The 26,530-nt window shown below is 49.8% G+C and overlaps 1 protein-coding gene across 1 annotated transcript in view; it reads right to left on the minus strand.

The window, feature by feature from the left end:
• Window positions 1–14,080, minus strand: part of KSR1 (kinase suppressor of ras 1) — a 141,685-nt gene extending 127,605 nt beyond the window's left edge. Inside the window, exon 1 of the mRNA XM_087826024.1 lies at window positions 13,850–14,080. Coding sequence (XP_087682150.1) covers window positions 13,850–14,080 — 231 coding nt within the window. The remainder of the gene's footprint in view (window positions 1–13,849) is intronic.
• Window positions 14,081–26,530: the final 12,450 nt, after the last annotated feature.

Genomic DNA, 26,530 nt, shown 5'->3' on the forward strand with positions numbered 1-26,530 from the left:
CTGCTCTGGCTCCCTGAGGAGTCAGAGAACCAGACAGGTTCCAGGACCTTGGAGACAGGTTCAGGGAGTAAGCCAGGGACAAGCTGCTGCTGCCCATTGCACCCCTGGTTGCAAGTCTCCTGGGGTCCCCTCCGAGGGATGGAGATGGTGCTGGCAGCTCCTCTGGTGGGGAGTGCACACTGGGTCCTTTGTCCTGAGCCTATTTATGTCTTTCTTGGGAATCTTAGGGGAGTAGCTCAATAGAATATTCGTCAGCTTTCCAGGTGAGCTCTTTCAGGGTCGTGGTCTCCACTGATTGGTGGGTGCCAGGCTGGGGCTCATTAATCAATGTGTCTGGTCCTCAGGCAGCCACGGTGCCACTAGTCTGGTTTCACTGCTTTTCTGGGCCTGGAGCTGAAATACAACTGAGGCCTAGATGGTATCTTTAGAGAGGAACGCTCAGGGGGCCTAAACCGCATGACCAGCGATATGCTAGGGGAGGAAGGTTACCCTGCGGACAAGGTTCTTGTTTTCCCAGTTCCGCCCGCTAGGCATTGGGGACTTCCTGCCCTGGTGAGTCTCTGTACCCGTTTCTGTACCTGGCCCATCTAACACCAAGAAGCCAATTAACTCTGGTCAAAGCTGGCTTCAACTCAATGGCATCCAGGCACCGTATAGCTTATGAATCGTCCGGCAGCCTCCAAACAAAACGACAGCCAGTGTCTTCCACCAGGCCCCTTCCCCAGAACTGCCACAGGTCACAGCTCACTCACTAACTGAATACAATCTAGGCCAATCCAATGTTGAGTATCTTGAAGCATCTGTTCAAACCTCACATCCCCTCTCTTTGCCCCACCCTAAGAGAAGACAATGATGAAAAGCACAATGTTCCCCAAGTCTATATTCCCAACAAGCGTCACAAATCAGAGCCCCCAGTCAGGGAAGATTGGGGCAGGGCAGAGCAGCTTGGTAAGAAGGGGGTTTCCCATGCCTATTTCTCAGTCCTATTTCCCATAAGTGGTGCCTAGATACTCATACCTGGTATTGGTAGCCTCACTTCTGAGCTGGCAACCTCAGTTCCCTGGCAGAGGTCCAGGGTACCCTGGCCTGGCAGGCTGACTGCCAGACCTTACATGAGAGATCTGAGTTTCAGTTAACACAGTGAAAGCGGGCGGCACAGAGCACAGTTTGGCTCAAATCAAGAAACATTTCCCGAGTTCTTGCACACCTCAGGATGCAGAGATGAGTCAGCTGTGCGCCACGATGGGCCTTCATTCACACCTCACTAGCACCTTCTATTGGTTTACTCATCTACAAACTCCCCCACTAAGCTGACGTTCTGATTCACTTTCATATCCTAGAACAGAGGCTAGCACAAAACTGGGGCGCAACAAGTATCTGTTGAACTAGTGCATTAATTCTTTAACATGGCCCAACTTTAGGGAAACAGCCCCAAGCCCCCACCTACCTCCCTGACCTCATGACCAGGCACAGTCCTCATGGAACACCACTTCCCATGGTGCTCCAGGCATGCTGGTTTCCTTTCTGGTCCTTGAACACACCAAGCTCATTTCTGCCTCAGGGCTCTTGCACATGCTGGTCCCTCTGCCTGGAATACTCTTCACCCAAGTTTTCATAAGGCTGATGCCTTTTCACCATTAAGACAGCTCAAATGTCACCTTCTCTGGGAAGGAGGCTTTCCTAACCACCCAATCTAAAGTAGCAATCTTCTTCTCACCCCCTCACTCTAGCCCACTTACAGTTTTCTTTTTCTCAGGCCACTTTTCTCTGTTTACTGGTTTGTTTTACATCTTTCTCTTTCCATTGAAGGAACCACTCTGTCTGTCTTCTTCACTGCTCTTTTTTTCCAGTACCTAAAACAGTGCCTGGCAAACAGTAGGTACTCAATAAATAGTCACTGAATGAATGGACAGAAGAGATAAATAAATAGCAACTTCAAGATGGGAAATGGTTTGAACACTTTAAATACTTTATCATTTTATTTGGCAATTATAGCTCAATAAAGCTGTTTAAAAAAAAAAAAAGATGGGAAATGATTTAACAAGGCCAAAAAAGGAGAAAGGCCCAGAGGCCAAAATGGATTGCAAAGAAAATATGAGATATTCACCCAGGAGTACAATTTTTAAGACAGTCATCATTTGCCCTGGCTGGTGTGGCTCAATTGGCTGACTGTCATCCCATGCACCAAAAGGTTGCTGGTTCGATTCCCAGTCAGGGCACATGCTCAGGTTGCAGGTTCACTCCTGGTGCTGGAGGCAATGGATCAATGATTCTCTCTCACATCGATGTTTCTCTCTCCCTCCCTCTCCCTTCCTCTTTCTCTAAAAATCATTAAAAGCATTAAAAAAAAAAAAATAGCCATCATTCAAAAAGCATAAAATGGAGAATAGTTCAACTACCATCACAAAAAATATCCATGCTCTTTGACCCAGTAGTTCCATTCCTGGGAATTATCCCAAGGAAATGAATTCAGAACAGGAACAAAAATAAAGAGGCGCCTGTGCAAAGATGATTCCAGTCACGTTGTTTGTAACAGCAGAAATCTGGAAACAACCGAAATGTCCAGTAACAGGGGAAATGCTTTGGCAAATGACAGCATATCCACTGGATGGAGTATCATACATCAATTAAAATGATCAAAAGGAAGGTAATAGAGAAACATGGACAAGTGTTTTTAGAATAATGCTAAATGAAAGGGGGTTAAAAACATATTGAATTGCCAGGCACTGTCCAGCACACCTGTATCTCAGCAACTCCTCACAAGAGTCTAAATAAACCATTCTGATCCCCATCTAACATTTAATAAGAAAACTGAGGTTCAGAAATCTAAGAATCTTGTCCAAGGTCACGGAGCTGGCAAGGAACAGAGTCAGGATGTGAATGTGACCTCGTCCGATCAGAGCCCACGCACACCCTGAAGTCCTCACTGCAGCTCTCAACACCTAAGTGCTCGAGACCGTCCTTTCCTGTGATGACATCATGGTTGGGTTTGTGATACGACGCTTCTGAGAATACAGTAAACAGCAAAATAAAACCAACAGAAAAGACAAAGAAAACTACTCCTGCTGGGGGGCAAGAGTCCACGGAGAAAAGAAATGAGAGTGGTCGGCAAGACCAGGCTCCAGGAAGGTCAGAGCAGAGCCACGAGAAGAACCACAAAGGGCAAGGACGCCCCTGAGCGGGAGCTGGATCCCATTTCAGGGCTGGCACCACCGAAACGAGGGTGTGCAGGGAGCTCCTGGGAACAGGGTCCACCTGACTCATTGACTCTTCTCCCAGGGCACACACACAGTGGTGCTCAATAAGTGTTGGCTGAAATACACTCATCTCAGGCCACGTGGATAAAGCAACAAGGAAAGGTATTAGAGGAGACACTGGAGCCGAGGAGAAGAGTGGACTGGACATTGGGACTGTCAGTGTGACTGCAGGGTCTGGTGCCTGCCTCCGTTAAAAGCGTGCACCGGGGTCTCAGGCGGGGCTGTGGGAATGAGGAAGGCCATGCCCCATCCCTTGACTCCGCCATCTGAGAACAAGTTTCAGGTGCAGCAGGAGACTCGGCTTACAGAACCATGGCCTTCCTGTAATGTACAGGCTGCCAGAAGCCAAAGAGGGTTTCAGGGGGAAAGTGGAACAGTCACTCATAGGAAGAGGTGTAGAGATTCCTCCCAGTCTAATGGGGCAGGTACAGCTCTGCCTGGAGGCAGAGGGCTGGACTCGAAGACCTCCCCAGGTCACTCTGCTTCCTTGCCACCAACCATCCGGTGCTACCATTCTCAAAATCAGCTACTCAGAGTATAAACACCATGGATGTTTATACTGGCCAGAGCTGGTTACTGCTGAAGCTAGAGGGTCACTCCAAGGGGCTCCATCACACCATTCTCTCTGCTTTTGTACATGTTGGAACATTTCCACAATAAAGTTTTTTAAAATTGTAAACTCAGACCTAGGCATTTCACCTAAGAATCACCAGGGCCTGGCCTTCTGGAGCCAAAGGCTACCAGTCTTTTTTTTTTTTTAATTCTTTTTTAAAATATATTTCATTGATTTCAGAGAGGAAGGGAGAGGGGGAGAGAGAGAGAGGTAGAAATATCAATGATGAGACAGTCATTGATCAGCTGCCTCCTGCACGTGCCCTACTGGGGATCGAGTCCACAACCCGGGCATGGGCCCTGACCGGGAATCGAACCTCGATCTGGATCATAGGTTGATGCTCAAACACTGATCCACCCCGGCAGGCCACCAGTCTTAAAATAATTATTCTATGCTAATAGACTTTCCAGCTGGGAGAAGAGTTTGCAAATGCAAGTCAGGCAGGACTGACTGGGTTCAAGTCACAAGTTAGTCTCTCCTTAGCTGTGTGACTCTAGGCAAGTCACTGAATCTCTCTGTACCTACTGTAAAATGGGGATAACAATAGAACCTTCTTCACAAGGTTATTGTGAGGAGTAAATGCCACATAAACTCCTAACAAGGGGGCCAGGCCTGGAGTAAGCTCACTGTAAAAGTAAAAGTGAGTTATTATGACACATCCATTTTGTAACAGGCAGAAATATTCATTTCGGAAACCACAGGTCCATTTGATCAGTTATCTGGAGAAAATGAAAAGGGGTGGAGCCAGCACTCTATTTCTGAGACCTCAGGCAGTGGCTGGGAGCACACATCTAGGGCACCTAGAGGGGCCCCAGCCAGCCCAGGCCTCCGCTGGCCAAGGGGCTAGAGAGAGCTCCTCCTTTCAAAAAAGCCAGCACCAGAAACAGGAAGCTGCTTCCTTTCCTTTCCATTCTGAGCCAGCATTTCCTTTTTTGTTTTAAAAAGCATTCCTTGTCTGTAGCCCAGCCCTTCCCCTGCCCGCCCTAGGCAGCCCCAGGCTCAAACACAACCACAGACATCTGCATTTCTCTAGGATTGTTTTCTTCCCACCATCGGGGTCAGGAGGTTCCTGGCCGACCCTGAGTGAGCATGCCCTTGGCACCAGGCTAACTGGCACACAAGGCCAGGAGCGGGCAGGAAACAAGGACTACAGGCACAGAGACCTCTCTGGGCACGTTTTCCTCACCTTGTTGGAAGGATTAAGTGAACTATGTCTTTAAGAGCTAGTGTAGTGCCCAGGGCACACTCTGCTTCCCTTGGTAAAGCACCTCCCTCGAGGAAAGGCAACCTTGAACTGCTGGGTAAGTGTATGGGGTCACCAGCCTCTTCTCAACCCACCCAATTTAAATTGGAACTTCAAATGGGATCTCAATATTATAAAAACAACAGTACCTGAAACTAAACCTACAATTTCTTGTCTCTTTCCCTCTTTATTGGTTAAGGCATTATTTTCCCAACTATGTTCAGGTGGAAAAAATAAGTTTGGGAACCCTTGCTGCAGGACTTCTCAAAGGCTTTAAAACACTAATCTTCACCTTCAGGAATCTCAAGGGGGAGACGGCTAATGCGGCACATTCTCAACGCCTTGAAGCCCTCTTTCACAAGAGCACCTTGCCGAAGACAGTATGGAAAAGGCTGCATTAAGCCCTTTCAAGGGTGCGGGTCTGGGGAGGGGAGGGGATTCTCAAGACAGTCCCTATGCATGAGAACACATGGGTTACTTTCTAAACAGGACCTGTAACTTTTTTTTTCTGGCCAGCAAAACTGTGTGCACCATGAGTGAAGCTGGTCCTGCTAATCCTTATCAAAACCAAACCCAAATTAACTAAACTAGAACTCAAAACCTCCGGGTGCCTTGCGGAAGCCCAGCCACTCATAAGCAGTTTATCTCATCAGCTTTGCATAAAGCAAAACTCTCCTGATCGACGGTGCAGACTTAAGTCTATAATTTATGCTGTAGGAAAAGTTATTTTTCTCAACCATAGTTGAGCTATTCCATATATTGCGTTATGCTTTCTTTCCCTTTTCTTTTTTTTTAAATTTTAAACATAAGTCTTATTTTATTCTTGCCATTATTCTGAAGGTGGAAAAATGAAAGAGGGGAGAAAAGCAGCAAGGATGACTTTAGCTCCATGACACTGAAAGGCAATCCACCCAGTTAAAATACACTGCCACCCACCAAGGCCAGGAGAACAAATACAGATATATATATATATATATATAATGTTTCAATGCAAAGTGGCACAGTTTGAATTAAGACTTTTTCAATGCAGATGGGAAACAGTCATGCCTGGGAATATATGATGAAATATTTTTGATCCCAGAGTATGCCCTTGCAGCTCCACCTGGGGTCTGGAATAGGGGAGAAAGATGCCAGATTAAAAAGTTATATCTTCTAGAAGCAATAATAAACTATTTATAACATTATCTTGACATTAAAACCAACACCAATGTACCATAGTATAGAAGGTAAAACCCACGCAAGTTGAAGACAAACACTGGGCCCCAGAGGAACAGAGGGTCACCCACCCAAGTCCCAGGGGATCTCTCAGAGGCAGGTGAGAAGCCCTTGAAGGTACACATTCAGGGTTGGTTCAGGGACTCAGAGTCCATTCAGGCTGAGCCAGCCCACTGGGCAGACTGGCTTTCAAAAAAGACCCCACCCACAAGATACCTGACACTGCTCCCCAAGAATCTCTCCAGTCCAGAGTCCCTAAAATATTGAGATGGGACTGGGAAAGCAAACCCATTTGCTTACTCTTGCGGGAAACTCCGAGGCCAAGGACCAAACCCCCCCCCAGGAAGGCAGAATGGCCATCAGTCAAGATGTGAGCCCTTAGGTCTGACTCCCAGCTAAGGGCCCCTTTATGAACCACCCGTGTCTTCTCCAATCTTTATTAAGGTTACTCCCTAATATGTATTCCTGGTAAGTCACTTTCCCTTTGCGCCTTTAGTTTCCTCGCCTGCAGAGAGGGCTGGACCAGATGGAAATTCCAAGATCCTTTGTAGCCCTCCTAGGAATCCAGGATTCTACTAAATCAACCCCAAAGCCAAGGCACCCCAAATAACTCTCTAACCCATATTTATGGTTAGTGATGAAACCCAGGCTACAGTTCATTGAGGTGCCTTTCATGAGAAGACCTCATCATATGGCTGTGCACTGCCCAGAAGAGACCAGCCCTGGACACAAAGGACTGACATCTACTCAGGCCCCCCCCCCCCCGCCCCTGGCCTTCCCCTGCTGTCTTGGAGCAAGGAAAGGACCCTCTCCTAATTGGTCAACCCAGGGCTCCCCCTTTGCTGCAGGCAACCACAAAACTAGAACCCACAATCCTTGACACCAGAACCCAGAACCTCAGCCACGGGGGCCATGTCCTGTCTCCTGCTAACACTCCTTGACCTCAGGGTGGACACAGGTGCAGTGGCAAAGGAGGAAATGCCTAGAGGCTGTCATTTTATAAATTCTGACATTCGTGATGGGGAGGCAGGAACATAGGAGCCCCTAAAGATGTTAAAGAAGAAGGCTGATGTTAAATGTGTCCACCACTTCAACCCAGCAAATTCCACTTATAGGAATGCACTCATGCACTCCTCGCAACACTTGGCAAGAGCCCAATTGGCCGACAACGGGGAACTGGGTGGACGAATCTGTGGTATGACCACACAAGGCAGCCACTGACAGTGACGCTGCAAGTCTACGTGTACTGATGTAGACAGAAGACATGTCTAAGGCGATGCACATGGTAAGTACATACATTTGTATACAGATGCAGAGGATCAAAACACTGGGAGAATACATACACAATGTTACTCATGTGTGTTCTTTTGCATGTATGTAAAAATACATACAAAACAATTAACTGAAAAACAAAGACATTCCTACCAGGCATGACATTCCAAAGATGCAGAGATTACCTCCCAGAAGCCAAAGACAAAGGTCAGACCTCTCTGGGGGCAACTTTACAATCTTTGCTACATAGGAGGGTTATACTAGTTGGAAATGAAGGACCCCAGATGGCAGAGCCACACATAGGAGTCGCTATCTCTGAGTCTCCGCTTGGAGGACAGCTACCAGGAGAGCAGCCCAACCCAAACTGGACTGTGACATGAGAGAGAAACAAGCTTTTATTCTGGCTTTTTTAAACAATGGACTGAGAATGGGAACACTGGATTAAATTCCCAGACCTACAATGATCGGAGAACTTCATGCTGTTGCATTATGTCAATCGGTCAACAAATATGTCCTGCCATTGAAAAAAAAAATCTGAGTAACAATGTGCAATGATCTACATATTTTGCAAACCTAGGTTAAGGTTGTATAGTTAATTCTCAGGAACATACCAAATACTCATGAAAAAAGGATTAGCTCAGAGAGGTGGCACAATGGGTGATTTTATTTTATTCATCCTTATTTTTTATAGTGAACATATATCATTATGTGTGTTTTATAATATTTTAACAAAGCAGAAAGTTAAAGAATATACTGCTAATCAGAGGAATTATTCAAAAACAATAAGGCAGGTATCCATTAAAAAAATTATGAGTAACTTGATCTCTCGGCAGCTTCTCATTTCTCAGGGGTTGCACCACTTCGCTGCCAGCGACCTGCCTTTGAGCGTGTGCTGGGCTGCACTTTAGGGAAGCAGCCCCGGGCCTGAGCTCAGAGGCTGCACAGCATGGGGTGGCCACCTGCAGGCCTAGTTATCTGGAATTGAACCCAGTGCCCCTACGCGGGCCCTTTTTGTTCTTGGCTACTTCCTTGGTCTCAGCAGCCATGACCCTGACCAGAATTCCCCACCATGGTTTCTAGAGGCAATTGGGAAGTTCCAAACATGAGATCTGAAGACCAGTCAACCCACGTTCAACCATCTACCCACTAAGTCTCTTAATCCCTCTAAGCCACAATGTCCTTATCTGCAAAGTGGGGATAAAACCTCATAGGGTCCTTGTGAGTGTTAAATGGGGCAACACATGCCAAGAGCCTAGCAAAGCAGTCAACACAGACCAGGTGACTAAGAATGTCTCTTGTCCCTGATCTGCCCTCACTGTGCACAAAAGTCAATCCCATAACCCCTAAGGCCCCTGTGCAGCCTTCCCTCTGAACTAAATGTAGGAAAAGATTCTAAACAGCCGACTCTGAAAGGATGCCCTTATTAAAAAGCACAGCTTAGGGAACTTGGCCACAGATTTTGTTACTTCCCTCCACCACCAAGGACCAGGGCCTCTGCAGCCCTTCTCCAGACCACAGCCAGCAAGCAGGGCCAGCACACTGGTGGCAGGGAATACAGCTGTCCTGGACTGTGAGCCAACCCAGAGGAGGCATTGCCATCACTGCCCTTGGGCTCCTGGCACTCACACTAACCTGGGCTGCAGATCTGATAAGGCCTCCCTCCGGCACCACCCAGCCCTCTCCAGTCTCAGGGAAACTGTAGGTCCCTCTCCAGGCCACCTCCGAGGGATGCTGGTGGCAAGTTTCATCAAGGAAACAGTTGCCAAGACAAAAGCTGACACCAAAGGGGACAGTGCCCAGCTCTGCACCTCTTCAGGGATTGCAGGAGTTAAAACCTCCAGCACGCAGTTAAAACTATGGTGATGGAGAGGAAGCAAGAAAGGCCATACTCCATGCAGTGGCTGGGTGGGGAAAGGGAAACCAGGTTTCGCTCTCAGTTCTGCCAGGGACCTGTGACTTGGGACAAGTCACCACCAAGACTGGGAATATTTCTCATAAAACCAGGAGGTTGGACTGGCCAACAGTTCAGTCACATTCCCAATTCCTAAGCACTCTCAGCAAGCCAGGGTACTGGAGTTGCTCCTGCTTGCCTGCCTGGCTCCCCCATTAGACTGAGAGTGTCCCCAAAGACCTAGAGAGCATCCTATCTACCTCAGAATCCCTGCCAGGGTTGCTGTTGCTAGGAGTTCAGCAGGCAAATCAGTAATAACTGAAGGTTTGTCCAGTGAATACATCCCCATGACTGCCCCAAAGACCTGATCTGTGGGGACAGATGGCACCCCTTTCCTTTCCCAGTAGTTCCACTATCCACATGATCTGAGGAGCAGGGGGAGGGGCCACAGGAACAGCTCAGGCCCTCCACACAGCAGGGGTCTGACCTCAGCCACAACTGAGCTGAGTGAAGGTCAAGTCTCCCTGATCTTCCCAGTAGCAGCAGGGCATCCAGTTGCCTCATGGGGACTCCTCAGGGAAGTGGTCGGCTGCCCAATGTCCCTTCCCGAGCAATGCAAATGGGAAAGGTCCTCTGGAGACCCTTTCTCCAGGTCAGTCTTTTTAGGAGGGATTTTTCTCCAGAAGAGCACAAGGCAGGGAGACTCAGTGTGGCGAGGCCTGTCTCTGGAAAGTACTAGTAGGCTGACAGAAAAGGGAAAAGTTGCGGTGTCCACAAAACATGAATTCCCATGAGGTGCCACTGCCTCCCCAGTGCCCGACACAGACTCGGCCCAAACAGGATGAATAAATGAGGGAATGAACTGTTGTGAGGCACATCCAGGGAATGAGAACATTCTATCCTGCCTCAGTGGACTTCTCAGCCCCCTAGGAGGGTCTGCTGGACCAATGGGGCACCAGGTTCTGCTGGGAGGAAGCAGCCTCACAACTTCTGTTTACAGATTCAGACTCAGGGTTCAGATTGTCTCTCTCTCTCCCCTTCCCAAGTAGAGAAAAACTGTGTGTGTGACAAACACTGGTGGATTTCCAGGGAATCTCATCAGACTGAGAAGGGTCCAGCACACTGGCTGGCAGGTAGGAGGCAAATATTAAACCTGGGTTCCTTCCACTCTTTTGAATCCAAACTGGACCACCACACGGAGAAAGTCATCACAGGCAGCCAGACATGCTGACTCCCCACACACGGCCACAGTCTGCAACCTCAGGCACCAGCAGCCGGGCCCAGCATCAGGGACTCCCAGGGGCATCTCACGTGCTTTCCTTCACTGAGCGCTCATTTAGCGAGGGCCAGAGTGGGCTGCAGTTCCTAAGATTCTGGGAGAAGCCTGGAGCGGTTGCGAAAGCCAAGCCCTCCGGTCTACCCCTTCTTCAAAAGCTAGGAATCCAGTGTCGCAAGCACTGTCTCTGGGGGCCCTGCCCTGGTATGTGAGAGGAGACTGCAGAACAGGAATGAAAACCAGAGTGGATATCATCAACTGTCCCGTGTGACCTCACCACATGCTGCTGGGATGGTTTCCTAGCCTGTGTCACCCACTTCTAAGAGCCAGCTATAGAAGTAGCTCCCCCCAAAGGTGACCTGTGGTATGAATGCCATTGGGCCCTCACTAGGAAAAGGTTATAAACAGAATCTCTTAGTAGAAAGAATGCGAACTTACAGACTCACAACAACACTGCAGTTTCAAGCAGTCTCACCCCTGTTTTGCAGATAAGGAAGCTTGAGATCCAGAAGTCTTGGGACTTGCCCAAGGTCACACAGACAGAACCCAGACCCGAAATCAAAGCTGAGGGTTTTTCCGTTTGCCACACTGTCCCTATCATCAGGATTCTTAGAGTAATAAACTTTCCCCCTATTTTATCAGTTCAGTAAATCTGGACTTTAGGACCATTCTTAAGCAGGGAATTATTCTTTTTTTCTTGTTAGTCTTTTTCATGTTAGAAAATTAAATGTATTGGGTTAATATTTATTGGTTAATAACATAAATTTCATGTATACAACTTTATAACATCTGTATATTATGTGCTCACTACCCCGTGTCACCTTGTATTTGACCCCCTTTACCCTCTTTGCCCTCCCCCCACCCCCTTCCTCTCTGGTACCCACCATTCCGTTGTCTGTATCTATGAGTTTGGTCTTTTGTTTATTAAACAGGAATATTCTTAAACAGGGGTGTGTATAACAAACATTGATTCAACCCAATTGAGGCCCCTTCACTAAACCACAGGAGTCCGCAGAGATGCCCTCTGGCCTCCCTGTTCAAGTGAGGAGGGTGAGGCCTCTGGGGTGAAGTGGTTTGACCAAACTTAGCTCCTCCGGTCTAAAGCCCCATCCCCCAAAACCACCACGGTCCAGCCTTTCCATGGAGTAGGGTGGACCCAAATCCACAAGACAACGGAGAAGAAAGGGAGCTGGGTATTGGTTCCAGTTTACCCTGCAAATCCCTTTTGGGCTTGGGATGGGTTTCTGGCTGCCTAGTTGGATCAATAAACCAATAAACACTCAGGAGGAAGGCCACTGAATAAACCAGCTCAGAAACCCAAACAGCTGGATGCTCTGGGGTGTCAGGATGCCACACCTTGGTTAAAATGAGTAAAGTCAGGGTACCATGAGGGCAAAGCACCATTTCCAGAGAACAAACAGCAAATGGTTCTCCTGTATCCACTCTGAGAACCAGGAGCACTTCAGAGCGACATGGGGACAATCCGAGAGAGGCTAGCACAGAGAACACTCTCTCACCCGAACGACACAGCAGTCCAACCAGACACAGGCTGCTGGACAAGGACCCCTCCCCTCCCGGAACTAAGCCACATAGCCGCCTTATTGTGTCGGTTTAAAAACTGAACTTCGCTGGGCAAAAAACACACTCGGCTGTGTTCAAGAAACCAGCATCTCTTGCCACTTGGAAAACAGCAGCATGCCTGCAGAAGGGACAGCTGTGCAGAATGTTGTTGGTTGCTTTGTTTTTTAAGCAAAACCCTGGTCAGTACTGCTATAGCAACTGTAACAAAAGTTATAATAGCCAGCACTGATTGCATGTTTCCAGTGTCCCTGGTTTTATAGCTTTTAAGAAAATAAAACTGGAGAGGAGTCACCCCTGAGCATTCTGGATCAAACAGGGATTCAGGTTTATGGTGTGCACAGAGGATTGGGTCTTTGTAATAATTACAAATCACCGCTGGCCCTATGACAGCTGGCAGAGGCAATGAGTAATAAAGGGAGGGGAGGAGGGATGAGAAATTAAGATTCTAATAAAACAAAACATCCCCAGATCTGCAGAAGACCAGATGTGCAATGCAAGGTGGAGCCCCTTCTTCAAGTCAGAGTTAGTTATTAACTGGTCTCTGGATTCCACAGCGTTCCCAGCCTCTGGACAAAAGCAAGTTGGGAATACACCAATTTCCCTCTATTGTGTATGGGGGAGGGGGAGACTCCCCCTTCTGAGAACCTAACAACTCTTTTGGCTGCTTCTTCCAAATCTTTTTAATATTGCACTTCCCAGCTATAATCTGAGAGAGGAGGGCAGCATCTCTTATTTCTTCTTTACACTGGAAGCTGTCTCCACCAGAAGCCTTTAAATAGTGTCACCTTCTCACCAAAGGCTTGTTCCCCAGCATAATCCTTCCTAAACCGAAATGCAATGTCTGGGGGGGGGCGGTGGGTAATTACATCTCGAGCAGTGGAACGCTGTGGCAGTGCGAAAGGAAAGTACCAAATGCCTGAAGAGCAAAACTGCAGTTTCAGCAAACACTTTTTTTGAAAGGCGGCACACAAGAACCTGGAGGAGAGGGAAGGAAGGGGCAAGACAGCCGGGGGCGTGAGCGAAAGCAGAGAACCACGGGGCTCCGCTCACACCTCAGGGGGACCTCCCCCCGCCCCGTCACCCCGGCCCACGGCTCAGTCACACAGGGAAAAGTCCAGCGTGTGACTCAGTGGGAGCACGACTCCTGCGGACCGACAACCTAGAAATGGGGTGGGGGGCGGAGATGGAGAGGCAGGGGCTGTGGGAGCGCAGCCCACCCCGCCCACCGGCTCCCCGAGCCTCCATCCCAGTTCCCACCCCGCCCCTCCCCCCAACGCCCGCCCAAGGTGAGGGGCTGGTCCCGGGTCCTCAACCTGCCGCATCACCGAATGGAGGAGGGGGGAAGCCTCCAACAGGGCAACCGGGGCGCAAGGATGCAACTAGGAAAGGGGCGAACATTAGCACGGAGGGGGGTACTAGGGGCCGCTCCCCGGGCCGCCGACCCCTCCCTCCTCGGGCCCAGCCCCGGTGCCCGACCCTCCCGCGCCGCCGACCGCCTCACCTCCAGGGTCCGGATCTCCTGCTGGGTGAGGTCGTTGGACACCGCGCACTTGGTGCGCAGCCCGCGCAGGCTGCCGATGGAGATATCGATGAGCTTCTGGAGCTGCCCGCACTGCTGCAGCGCCCGGCTGGCCGCGGCTCCGGCACCCCCCTCCGCGGCCGCCGCGGCGCCCCCGCCGCCGCCCTCCTTCTTCTCCCCCATCGCCGCCGCACGCTGTGCCGCTCTATCCATTCCTCGGCATCGGGGCCGCGGGGTGGCCGAGGCGGGGAGCCCGGGGGCGCGGGCTCGGAAGGGAATCCCCAAGCCGGGAGGGCTGCTCGAGGAGCGCCCCTCGGTGCTGCCGGAGCCGGGACGCGAGTAGAGCCGGCGACCGAGCCCGCTGCTCCCACCGCCCAGCCGCGGCAGCAAAGCGAAACCCGCGGCGACCCGACGGCTGCGGCTCCCAGAGCCTTTAAGTGGCAGCGGGGGCCGGGTCAGGGCAGCTGGGCATGCTGGGACTTGTAGTCCGCGCCGCGCACCTGCCTCCCGGCCCGCGCCTCGGAGCCCCCGCCCGCGCCCCGCGCCCCGCGCCCAGCGCTCCCGGCCTTCCCCCCCGATGTGGACGCAGGCGACGCGGGAGCGACCGCCTCTGTGTCCCCGGAGTGGCTGCTCCGCGTCGACTCCTCCCCCGGGCGCCTAGAGCCTGGGAGCCCGGTCTCCCCGCCCACCCCTGTTCCCCCCACGCCCGCCTCCAGCCTAGGGGCTTCCCGCGACCCCCGGATGGGGCGGGGCAGGGGCCGAGTGCTCCTTGGAGCCCGGGAGGTTTTGCATCCTTCCATTCCTCAGCCGCAGCCAAACCCTGGAAGATGGGGACAGTGGAGGTTCCAGAATTTCTATGTGGGTTTTAGGGGCCGCCATCTAGTGGGAAGGGGCCTCAAGTGCGCGTCCTGTAGCCTGTTCGCAAAGCACGGGACTCCGATTGCCTGTGCCAAAAGAAATAAATACTCAGGCATGGTGGAGGACGGAAGGGCTTTCTTCTGGATGCTTTTCACCCGCCAAAATAAGTGTCCCATCCCTCTGCCACCCCCGACCAGCCAGACAGCCCAGACTGGGGCGGCACATTGACTTGTCCTGTGCTTGTGAGCGCCCGAGAGCCAGCGCCTGGTTTCAGATTCAGTCTCTAGTGCAGTCTAGTCGCCGGACTTTGGGCCAAGTTAGCTCACCTCTGAGTGTCTGAGTTTTCCCATCAGTAAAGCTGGGGTGATAACGGTGCCTTCCCACAGGATTCACATGAAGAAAGAGTTAATGTGTGTACAGTAGGTAGATTGGTTGCTGCCACATGTAGTCACTGGATAAATGGTAGCAATTATTATCCAACCTTAGATCTCCTAAACATGGCCCCAGACAGGAGCGGTCGGCAGGGGTGCAGTACTACTCTTGGACTGGTACTTCTGTGCCTCCAGCATTCAAACTCCAACCCATCCCTCACCCTCACCCTCCCACCTCCTACCAGTTCACATGTGCTCTCTTTATCTGGCTAAACTGAAAAGCCAAAACACTGATCAAAGGTCCCATATATCCATACTTCTAATATCTGCCAAACAGAGGAACTATCTCTCTTCTGAATTTTCTCCTGTAAGCTCCTTGGCTGCCCACGTGGCTGGCTAAACTATCTTTGTATCCTTGTCAGAGACCCAAATACAGTGCATTGCACACAGTAGGAGCTCTGTAAAGTTGTGCAACCCATTCCGTAAGTTTGTTTCTCCTAGCCTAATAGGTTCCCTCTATCTTGACCTCCCCCCCCTTTTTTTAGAACAAGGATTGCACAGGAGGTGGGGTCCCAGCCTTCTAATTCCACCTAAGCTACACATATAGTCAGTACTGGCTAACAGTTTATATGACACCTTCCTTTAAGGTCATTTGAAATTTTGAAATAAATATTAGTTCTGTGAAACAAAACCATGATAACTTTAAAATGTCCTTTGGCAAACTAACCCCTCCTCTGGAGATTTTCTGAAACACAAGGGTCTTCCTTCCCAGTTCCTCCCCAATTCCTGACCCTGCCCACTAAGAATCATTGATCCAATCATCAGGACTCTCTGTGCTGTATCTATAAAGCCCCCCAACCCTGACTGTTCCCTTAACTTCACCCCCATGCAACAGAGTAATAACTGCCTTGAAAGAGAGACTGCTTGATAGCAGTTCTCAGACTTGACAGTGGATCAAAATCTCCCGGAGGGCTCCTTGATACGGAGTGCTGGACCCCACACACAGAGTTCCCATTCAGCAAATTGAGGACAAGGCCGGAGAATTTGTGTTCTAACAAGTTCTCGGGGGATGCCGAAGCTGCAGGTCTGGGGCCGAACTTTAAGAAGCTTTGGTGCAGAGGAAGGTCAGGCAGGTAGGTTCACAGTGCAGTTTAACTGGTTTAGAACCTTCATCTCTTCAGTAACCAGAGCTGCCAGGCTTGAGTGACCGACACACTAACTCAATTCACCAGAGATTTTCTGAATAAGTGCCCATTTATGCATTTGCATCAAACTTGTAATTGCCACAGGGACCTGGTCAACACATTTTTCCCCAGGGCCACTTTATGTGGGAAGCCATATCCTGAGAGGACAAATGCCCGCCTGTGGCATCCACACCTACCATGCCACCATGGCAATGGTGTCAGAGCTGAGACTGGACAAACCCTAGCTCCCTGGCTGTTCTCCTACCAGGCTCCATGCAGCCAGTGCCTCTTCTGTGGACACTGTCTTACTTCTGATTTGTTGAAAGCATTCAGTAAGCCACTGCTTTCCTTCCCACTTCATCTCAGACACACTCCAGCCTTCTCCACTGGGTTTGGGTGTCCCATCAGCCACACGTTTACAGAGCTGCTTCTTAGAGATGCAAAAAGCAAAGACTTTTAAATAACCCCTTCATTCATCCTTTTAACATTCACTAGGTATTCATTAAGTGTCTACTTACATGGCGGGCCTGTTTCTGGGCTCTGAGAAACAGTAGTGAACAAAACCAGGAATTTATATTCTGGTGAGAGAAGACAGACAGTAAACAAATAAGAATGCACAGGATATTAGGTGGTAAGAGGTGCTATAGCAGAGCAGAAAGTAGGGAAGGGGGACAGGAAGTGCAGTGTTTGCAACTTTCAATAGAGCTGTTTTAGAGAGTGGGGTTCTCAGCTCTGTCCCTGGATTGCTGTCTGACTTTGGACAAGTCTTCTAATCTCATAGTCTCTCTCCTCATTTGCAAGATGCAGATTATATGTTTGAGGATGATCGGAGATGATCATGCAACATTGACATATTTCTTTTTCTTTTCTTTTTTAAAATATATCTTTATTGATTTCAGAGAGAGGGAAGGAGAGGGAGAGAGAGATAGAAATAGAAACATCAACTACGAGAGAGTCATTGATCAAGCCCGCAACCCGGGCATGTGCCCTGACCGGGAATTGAACCCTGATCGCCTGGATCCTAGGTCAACGCTCAACCGCTGAGCCACACCCGGCAGGGCTATTTCTTTTTATTTATTTGATAAATGCCTACTATGTGCCAGGCACTGTTCCAAATACCTTACTTAACCCATTGAACTAATGTTAGTTCTTTGCCTTCCCCACCTTCCAGAGTGACTCTCTTCTAGTTAGGTGAATTCATCTGTTATGTGTTGGTTCTTAGGTTCAACTTCAGCTTCAGGTTCTTGAGATTTTCTGTGGCATCCTCTGTGCAGAAAGTTGGCTCCTTCTCTCCTTCTTCCCCTCTACTTCAGACACCTCCAGTGTCGTGTCTCTAAGTTTTCCTGGGGCGGACTCCCCTGCCTGATCTCAGTGCCACAGTAGCCATGCAGCATGTTCGTGTTCATGTTCCATGCTTCACAAAAATGAAAAGGGTACCCACCACCTGTCAGGCTCTGGGATAGGCCCAGAGTGAAGGAAACCAAGATCTTATTCATGGTAACAAACATGAGAATAGAGACAGAAACTTAACAAGTCAACAAATACAGCACCAAAATAAATTCAGAGAATGGTAAGTGCTATGAAGAGGGCAAAGCAAAGAGTGATAGCAAGTTGCCCGGGAGATAAAGTGCTTCAGTAGATGACGTGGTCAGAAAAGTACTCCCTGACTGATCATTGAACAAGATCTAAGATCTAAACAAAGAAAAGGAGCAAGCCTTATGGAGCTCTCAGAAAGGGGCATTCTAGGCAGTGGGAACACCACGTGCAAAGGCCCTGAGGCAGGAACAACTTGGCACACTCCAGGAACAGAACGAAGGCCAGTGTGGCTACAGTGTAATGAGAGAGAACAGGGGTTGGAGATGACGTAGGATTGCTGGGCAAGGGCCAGATAAAGTAGGACATAGGCAGGAAGTTTGGATTTTTCTCTAAGTCTTTGTTACTCCTAGTGTGGTCCAAGATCACTGCATTGCCTGGGAGCTTGTTAAAAATGCAACATCTCGAGCCCCTTCCCAGATCAACTGAATCACAACCTGGATTTTAGCATGAACACCTTATGATTTGAATGTATGTTAAAGTTTTAGAAGCATAACTCTCTAAGTACTGTACATGGAAAGAAAGCTACACTCCTTGCCAGGGAAGTGTTTTGAAAAGATTCCTCTGGCCACCATGTGGAGAGCGGATGGTAGAGAGGCAGGGCAGAAACAGGGGCCTGGTTTCTAAGGCTGCTGTTGTGGCCAAGGCGAGGAGCAGGAGCGGGAGCTGGTGGGAGGACAGGCGATGGAGAAAGAAAGGAGGGGGAGGACGTGTTTCAGAGACAGAGTCAATGGGACAAGCCGGTGGGTTGAAAGTGGAAGGAGGAAAGAAATGATTTTAGCCATCCTGGCCGTATTGCCTCTACTCCTGCAAAGATAAAGCAGGGCACTGCGGGAGGAGCCCTAACCTGCAGTCAGGTGTGGCCACACCCTCACGTGCCACTGTCCCTCTCACCCCATTCCCATCTCCACCCCAGGCATCATCTCAGGACTCAGCAGGTTTCTCTTAGAACCTAGGACAGTGCAGGAGAAGCTTCGGTTCCAGGGATTTCACCTTTAGTTAAATTGTCCAGGAAATGCGTGGAGTCGTGCTGGGAATATGCACTCTACTATTATTACACACATCCATGCTCACTCACTCAGCAAATATTTACTGAGCCCCTAATATGCGCTCAGCACTATGCTAGACTGAGGATAGAGCAGTAAATGGTACATTAAGAGACTTTGATTTGAGCTCAGAGTAACGTGTGTTGTCTTCTAAGACCCTTCTCACGTTGCTCAGCAGCTAGGAAACCCCTTGGGTTCCCCACTGATTGCAGAGTGAAGTGTGGATTCCTGAGCAAGGCCCACGAGGCCCTTCACTCCCTGGCCCTGCCGACCTCTCTAAGCTCCTTTGCTACTCAAGGCTTTTTTGAGTCCACGTCCCAGTTTAAAAATCTGGTGAGCCCGGCCAGGCGTGGCTCAGCGGTTGAGTACCGACCTAGGGCCCAGGCGATTGCAGTTCAATTCCCGGTCAGGGCACATGTCCAGGTTGCAGGTTCGATCCCCAGTCGGGGACGTGCAGGAGGCAGCCGATCAATGACGACGCTCTCATCATTGATGTTTCTATCTCTCTCTCTCCTTTCTCCTCTCTGAAATCAATAAAGATCTATTTTAAGAAATAAATTTTAAAAATCTGATGAAAATAAAAAGTGTCTCTCCAGAAAAGAGTAACAAACACACTCACAATTGTGATACAACTTTAGCAGGGCTGTAGGCCCCCTTGCAGGTATCTGTGAACCCCAGGACTATAGACAAGATTAGGATCCCTGCCTCACTGCTGGTCCCTGCTGCCTTTATTCAACAATCCTGGGCCACCCTGTGGAGTGTCCCGTCACCACGCCTTCGCTCGGACACTGCTGCTTCCTCTCCGCCTCCCCACACGCACTTCTACTCAACCCGTAGATCTGGTTCACACGCCCCCACGTCCCACTCACAACAGGATCAGTCTTTCTAACTTCCATAGTCCCAGAGAACTTTGCACACGTCACATATTTGGGGTTTTCTCCCTGCTTGTTTCCCTAATGGGATAGTGAACTTCTTGGACTCACATAGACTTTATATAATCCAGGAAAAGTTTTTACCTCTCCAGGCTTAGTAATCTCCCCCTCAAGGGTGGCTGAGTGGAATAAAGTGAATAAAATAGATAAGCCTGGCTCACGGGAGAGTTTAACACGTTTCAATAACCAAATGATGGATTGCATTTGTTTTCCAGAGTTTTGTTTTTCTACTTGATTTTAGACAGAGAGGAAGGGAGAGGGAGAGAGAGAGAGAGAGAGAAACATTGATGTGTGAGAGAAACATCAATCATTTGCCTCCCATACATGCCCCCACCAGGAGTCAAGCCCGCAACCTGGGTATGTGCCCTGACTAGAAATCAAATCACGGCCCTTTTCTGCAACCAACTGAGCCACACCGGCCAGGGCAATGGATTGCATTTTACAAGCAAAGAAACCAGGGTCTCTCTAGAAGGATACTGGCCCCTGAGTGGCTTAGCTGCTCATTCTAGAAGACACACCACCACCTGTGCAGTGTGGTCAGAACTAGCTCTGGGTCAGGTCCTAGGAAGGAGCCAAGTGGAAAAATGGCCTCTTGGCCTTAAACCTGAAGATACCCATGTCGTCATGGGCTTTTTCAGGCAACCTGGCAGGAGAGAACTCTGGGAGAGGCAGGGAGGAATCGATCCAGGGAAGGCCAGGACGCAATGTGGGCACTTTTTGCTCCCAGGTACCTCTTCCAAACCACTTACCCTCCTCCACTTTCAAGTCCTTGCCCTTCTGAAGCCATCAGGGTCCACCATGCCCTCCCCCACTTTGTGGTTTTTTTGTACCAGTCTCCCAATCACCTCAACTCTTTCGCTATGGGCTCCAGCTTCCTCTCCACCCTGTGCTTCATCAAAACCTCCCATCCATTGTCATTCTCATCTTTTCCACCATCACGGGCTCATGGCCTTCCCTCCCTCCTCACCCCATGTAGATTCCCTGCTGCCTTGTGACCATCGCTCCATAGCCAAACCCCTCAATAAACTTGCCCCTTTCCCCACCATATGATCCTAAGGCCTGGCCCTCGTAAGACCCAACACTTCGGCTTCTTCAGGCCTGCTCCAGAGCAGCTGAACGACGCTGGAGAAAAGCACACAGCCCTGCAGTTGGGTTGTTCTTTAAATTCATGACCACAAACCTCAAATTGGCACTCCTCACGCCTGGCAAGCCTACGAGCCTTTCCTAGAAAGTTCACTTTCCTGTTCTCAGAGGTGGCTATTTCATACTTTCTTCTAGCTCTACAAACTGCCCTGCCCTCCTCGCCCTTCACCAAGAAGCTAGAAGCCATCAGACCAAATCTACCAACCCTCTTGCCCTGTGCCCCTGCTCCCTGCCTCTCCTCCCATAACCAAAGAAGAGGCATCCTGTCCAAGCCTAAGGCCAACCACCCTCTGCTTGGACTCTCCCCTCCAGCAGCCTCAAGGCCTCCACTCAGCAAGCGTCCTGCTTTTCTCTGCATCATCGGTTTCTCCTTTCTGCCCTTTATTCTCATTTCCACATAAACATGTTCTAGTATCTCCCTTCATGAAAGAAAGGAGGGGGGAGGAAGGAAAGAAGGGAGGGAGGGAGAGGGAAGGGGGGAGGAGAGAAGGGAAGGAGGAAGGGAGGGAGGGAGGGAGGGAGGGAGGAAGGAAGGAAGGAAGGAAGGAAGGAAGGAAGGAAGGAAGGAAGGAAGGAAGGAAGGAAGGAAGGAAGGAAGGAAGGAAGGAAGGAAGGAAAGGGAAAAGCACATTTCTGTATCGGTTAGGGCCCTGGCAGGAAACAGGATTCACTCAGATGGTTCAAGTGACCTCGTTGAAGGGGCTACTTACAAGTTAAGGAAACAAGGATCTTGAGCACCCAGAGACAAGCTGTGGTGGGCAGGGGTGGTAACCCCTAGCGCTGAAAGGGCCAAGGGAAGAAATAGTGTTCTGAGAGCCTTGGAGGAGTGGGCAGCCCAGAAGGTCTCGCAGGCGTAGGGGACACAGCTCCTGCTAGGGACAAGGCCTGGAAGCAGCAGAGAGGGAGAGGGAAGAACCCTCGACCTCTCCTTCCTTCGACCCAGGGCCCTCCTGCCTTTGCCTCGCCTTGGCTGAAGCCATCGGGGAGCACCTAGCAGGCGAGTCCGGGTGAGGCTGTACCCGGCTCGCCTCCCAGGGCCCAGCGCGGAACACGAACGGGCAGGGAACGGGCCTCGGATGAGAGAATGGCCCGCACACCTTCCCCGACCCCAGATGCCCTGCCAGCTCCTGCCCTGTTTCCCTGCCAACCTTCAGAGCAAAACTCCTGGGAAGAGCTGCCTACACTCAACCTCCACGTCACCCTCTTTCTCCACCCTACTCGGCTAGCTTTTGTCTCCACCACAGAGCATGACAACCTTTCTGTTGAATTCCTCTTTTCAAGTTCAGCGGTGGTCTCTGTTCCCAAATCTGAGGGACAGCCTCTCAAGCACAGCTGCCACCTCTCCCTTCCTGAAACAACCCTCTTGGCCGCCTTGCCCCTAGTACCTCTGCTTTTCCTCCCCTCTGGCTGCTAGTTCTTGGTCTTTCTTACTGGCCCCTCGCCTCTACATGTCTTGCTGGGGAGCTCAGGTCATACCTTTTCCTCTTCCCTATGGGGACTGTCACCTTGGTGCCACCCTCTGGTTGACCAGGTGCATGGTGCCTTCTCATCCTTCAGCTTTCAGCTCAAATGCCACCTCCCAAGAGAGGGCTTTCCCTGGCCACACTCTCCAGAGCAGCCACTCCCTGCCCCTTGTCATTGTGTCACGGGAAATAGGGATAGCACTAATCTTGTCCCAGGCAGAAGACAGAGACTTGGAAAGTTTCTCTTCAGCCACTTCCACCCACCCATAAACATAACACCCACCCTGATAACTGTGGTCCTTGAAATGCCACCATTTGAGAATTATTGTCATCTTCTACTGACATTCTTATTCCCCTAGATGGGACTAGGGTACGGCAGGTAGGTGGTTAAGTGCTTAGATGGGGAGGGTGCTACTGACAATATTAGTTCCTACAATTATTTATGTATTTGCAACATTTCCCTCACTTCCTGGAGAGCAAAATGCAGCAGACCTGCATCTATTCCCTGTGCCCTGGGCATCTGAGAGGGCTGTCAGGCTTGAGAGTATAAAATGAGGTCACATTTCTGTTTAATAGCACAATTGCAAGAACTTGAACCACTCACCCTCTTTAATCACTGTCTCCAGCCAGGCTCTGTCCCTGAGGGCGTCTAGGTCTCCCCTTTGGGAGCTGAGTCTGTTGCACAAACCTGCTGAGCGGGTGATATGCCTTGGCCAGCCCCGGGTACCATCCTGGACAACTGGCCAAGATGGGCTCCACCTCTCCCCTGGAACCTCTCACCTCCCAGCTAAGACCAGCAGGCAAAGTTTAGCAGTTCTTCAGAAGGGTCAGGGATAAAGTGCTTATCTTTAGCTAACATGTGCTGAGCACTTACTGCATGCAAGGCACTGTTCTGAGCACTTTTAATACATAGCCCAGGATCCTCACACCCACCCTACGAGGAAAGGACTATTAACCAAGAATCGCTGGTTGCTACAAGGAGACTGAAGTGTAGGAAGATTCCCTGGCTATCCCTTCTTAGTTTCCTTGCTGTGTCTCCCTCACTGTCGGATCTCTAGCTGCAGAGGCCTGGGGCACGCCTTGGTCTGCCTCCTCTTTGGGCCCACCCAGCCAGCTCATCTCTGAGCCCACCTTGCCCCTGAGCTCCAGGACCCACCTGCCTCTCCAGACCTCCATGTGGAGTTTTAACAACAAACTCAAACTCAGTGTGTCCAAAACAGAGCTCCTGGTCTCCCCGCACGCAGTTTGCTGCTCTCACATCTTCCCCCATCTCACACCATGGTAACATCACCCTGCCGCTTGCTCAGGAACGTTTGAGTCTTTCCTGATTCTTGTCTCTTTCCCCCACACTCAGTGCATTAGCAAATCCTTTTAGCTCCACTTAAAAATACACACACACACACACACACACACACACACACACACACACACACACGATTCAGCAGGTTCCAATCTCAGCACAAGGGCTGAGGCTTCTGTGTAAAAAGGGACAGACATGGTCCCTGACCTCATGGAGATGACATCCCAGGCAATAAGCAAGGAAGCAATAAAGCACTAGGGTACCCCGAAGTGTAGGAAGTGCTTTGGAGAAAAGAATACATGAGGTTTGGGTAGATTCAGGTGGCGTTTGATCTGAACCCTGGAGAATGAAGAGGCACCGCGTGGAGATCCAGGGTCAGGCAGCGAGCAGGCAGAGGGATCAGCGCCCACATAGCCCCTGAGACAGGAACCAGGTGGACATGTGGGGACCTCTCAGGGGCCAGAAGCCAGGACATTCAGGGGACTGGCTTTTACTCTGAGTGCCACGGGCAGCCAGCCATAGGGGGAGGGCTGTGAGAAGGGTAGAGGGGCTCTCTTTCAGCTTGGCCACCAACAGAGGCCAGCATGGTTTAAAAGGTAAAGCAGAGGCCCTGGCCAGGTGGCTCAGTTGGTTGCAGCATTGTCCATACACCAGTAGGTTGTGGGTTCAATTCCCGGTCAGGGCACATACCTCGGTTGCAGGTTCAATCCCCAGTCAGGGCACCTTCAGGAGGAAACCGATCAAAGTTTCTTTCTCACATCAATGTTCCTCTCTGTGTGTCCCTTCCTCTCTCTCTAAAATTAATTAAAAAATATATCCTTGGTTGAGGACTAAAAATAAATAAATAATAATGATAAAAGGTAAAGCAGAGCCCTGAGAGCAAGAATAGGAGCAGGGAGAGCAGCTGGAAGGCTACAGAAGTGTCCTGTGAGGGGGAAGACGGTCACGTCGAGAGACTGAGTATGCTAACAGACAATGGCCCGGCCACATATAAAAACAGAACTCTGACCCCAGCCTGCGGCAACCAGCCCAGGAAGCCAAACCACAGCCCTGCAGCAATCGGCCCCAAACGGCCAGGACTTGATCAATAACTGCCAGCTTCCCCAATTTTTGCCCCTCCTCCCAATTTAGGACCAACAATATGCTCCCCTAACCAACTGCGTAGGGCACTGACGCCCTGGCCATGGACAGTTAGTATATCCCTAGAAGTAGGGTCATGCGGTGAGAAGAGGTGAATGTTTTGCATGTAACAGGTAGCGCCAAACCGATTTCCAAGGAGCTCAAGACAATTTCTGCCAATAAATGTGAATAAACTTCCTGTTAAGCCACACTCTTGCCAAGACTGGATATTGTCAAGCATTCTAACTTGGTCAGTTCTGATAGAAAGATTATATTGCATTAGTTTTAATTTGCATTTCTTAGAATATAAATAAGGTTTCTCATCCTTCTTTACATTATTTGTCCATTTTTCTGTGCACTTCTTTCCCTTTTGACTTGTAAATTGTCCTTGGTATATTAGAAGAATTATGCCCGGCCGGGCGTGGCTCAGCGGTTGAGCATTGACCTAGGATCCAGGGGATCGAGGTTCGAATCCCAGTCAGAGCACATGCCCAGGTGCGGGCTCAATCCTTAGCCAGGGGCATGCAGGAGGCAGCCGATCAATGACTCTCATTATTGATGTTTCTATCTCTCTCTCTCTCCTTTCCTCTCCCTGAAATCAATAAAGGTATATTTTTTTAAGAAAAAGAAGAATTAGCCTCCTGTCTCTTCTAGGTGTTACAAATATTCTTTATTGATTTGCTTTTATCTTTATTTTTGTTTTTAAAAGGTTTAGAATTTTATGTGATCATGTGTAGTAATTTTTTCTTTCAAATTTTGTGTACCAGGTTTTATAAAGGCCCTCAATATTCCAAAGTTATTTTCTAAAACTCACTTGTCTTTTTTCTAGAACTTAATTGGTTTTATTTTCTTGCATGTAAACATCTTTGGACCATCTGGAATTCTCTTGGTGTTGAGAGATAGGGATCCAGTTTCTCTTAATAAATATTTATTGAATGAATGAATAAATGAATGAGGCATTCTGCAGTCCTAAGTAAAATTGATGGCTTCCTAAGGGTTCAGATCAGATGATTAATAAAGTTGTTCACTCAACAAACATGAGCCAGTGTGATGGAATGAATGCTTGTAACTCTGACAGTTATTGGAGGAGACAGACATCAGCCAGATAACACAAAGGGATGTAAAACTTACAAAGGAGGCTTGTGCTCAGGGAGAGCACATAATCAAGGAGCCTACCCCAGGCTGGGAGGTCAAGGAAGGTGTCGCCGGTTAGAGACATTTCTCGGGATGAGCTCTCAGGATCAGCACCTGTGGGAGAGTGAAGGCGGCAGGACTAGGCAGAGAGAGAGCCCTGTATTGCAGTAGCAGCCCAGGTCTCAGCCAAGCCCACAGGGGGCTCTGGAGTAAATGTTCCCTGGGTGCTCCCCAAATTATTCCTCATTGGCAGACCAGCCACCCCAGAAGGTACAGCAGACCCCAGAGGCCAAAAAACAATAATTTGCAGACGAGAGGCACTGAAGGCCAACTCCATGGCAGAGGCTGGGTATTTCTCTAACTCACTGCAAGCCAGCAGCAGATGAGCCAGGACCCCAAACCCCTGGGTGCCCCAACTGTAAGCCCCAGAGGCAGACTCCTCCACTTTGTCCTTAGAACAGCACCCCAATAACTTCTGGGTCATGCCTGGCTCTGTTCCCCGTTTCCTGGGATGCAGGGC

Source organism: Miniopterus natalensis, chromosome 17 (assembly GCF_054644295.1).
Source record: "Miniopterus natalensis isolate mMinNat1 chromosome 17, mMinNat1.hap1, whole genome shotgun sequence".
Taxonomy (NCBI): domain Eukaryota; kingdom Metazoa; phylum Chordata; class Mammalia; order Chiroptera; family Miniopteridae; genus Miniopterus; species Miniopterus natalensis.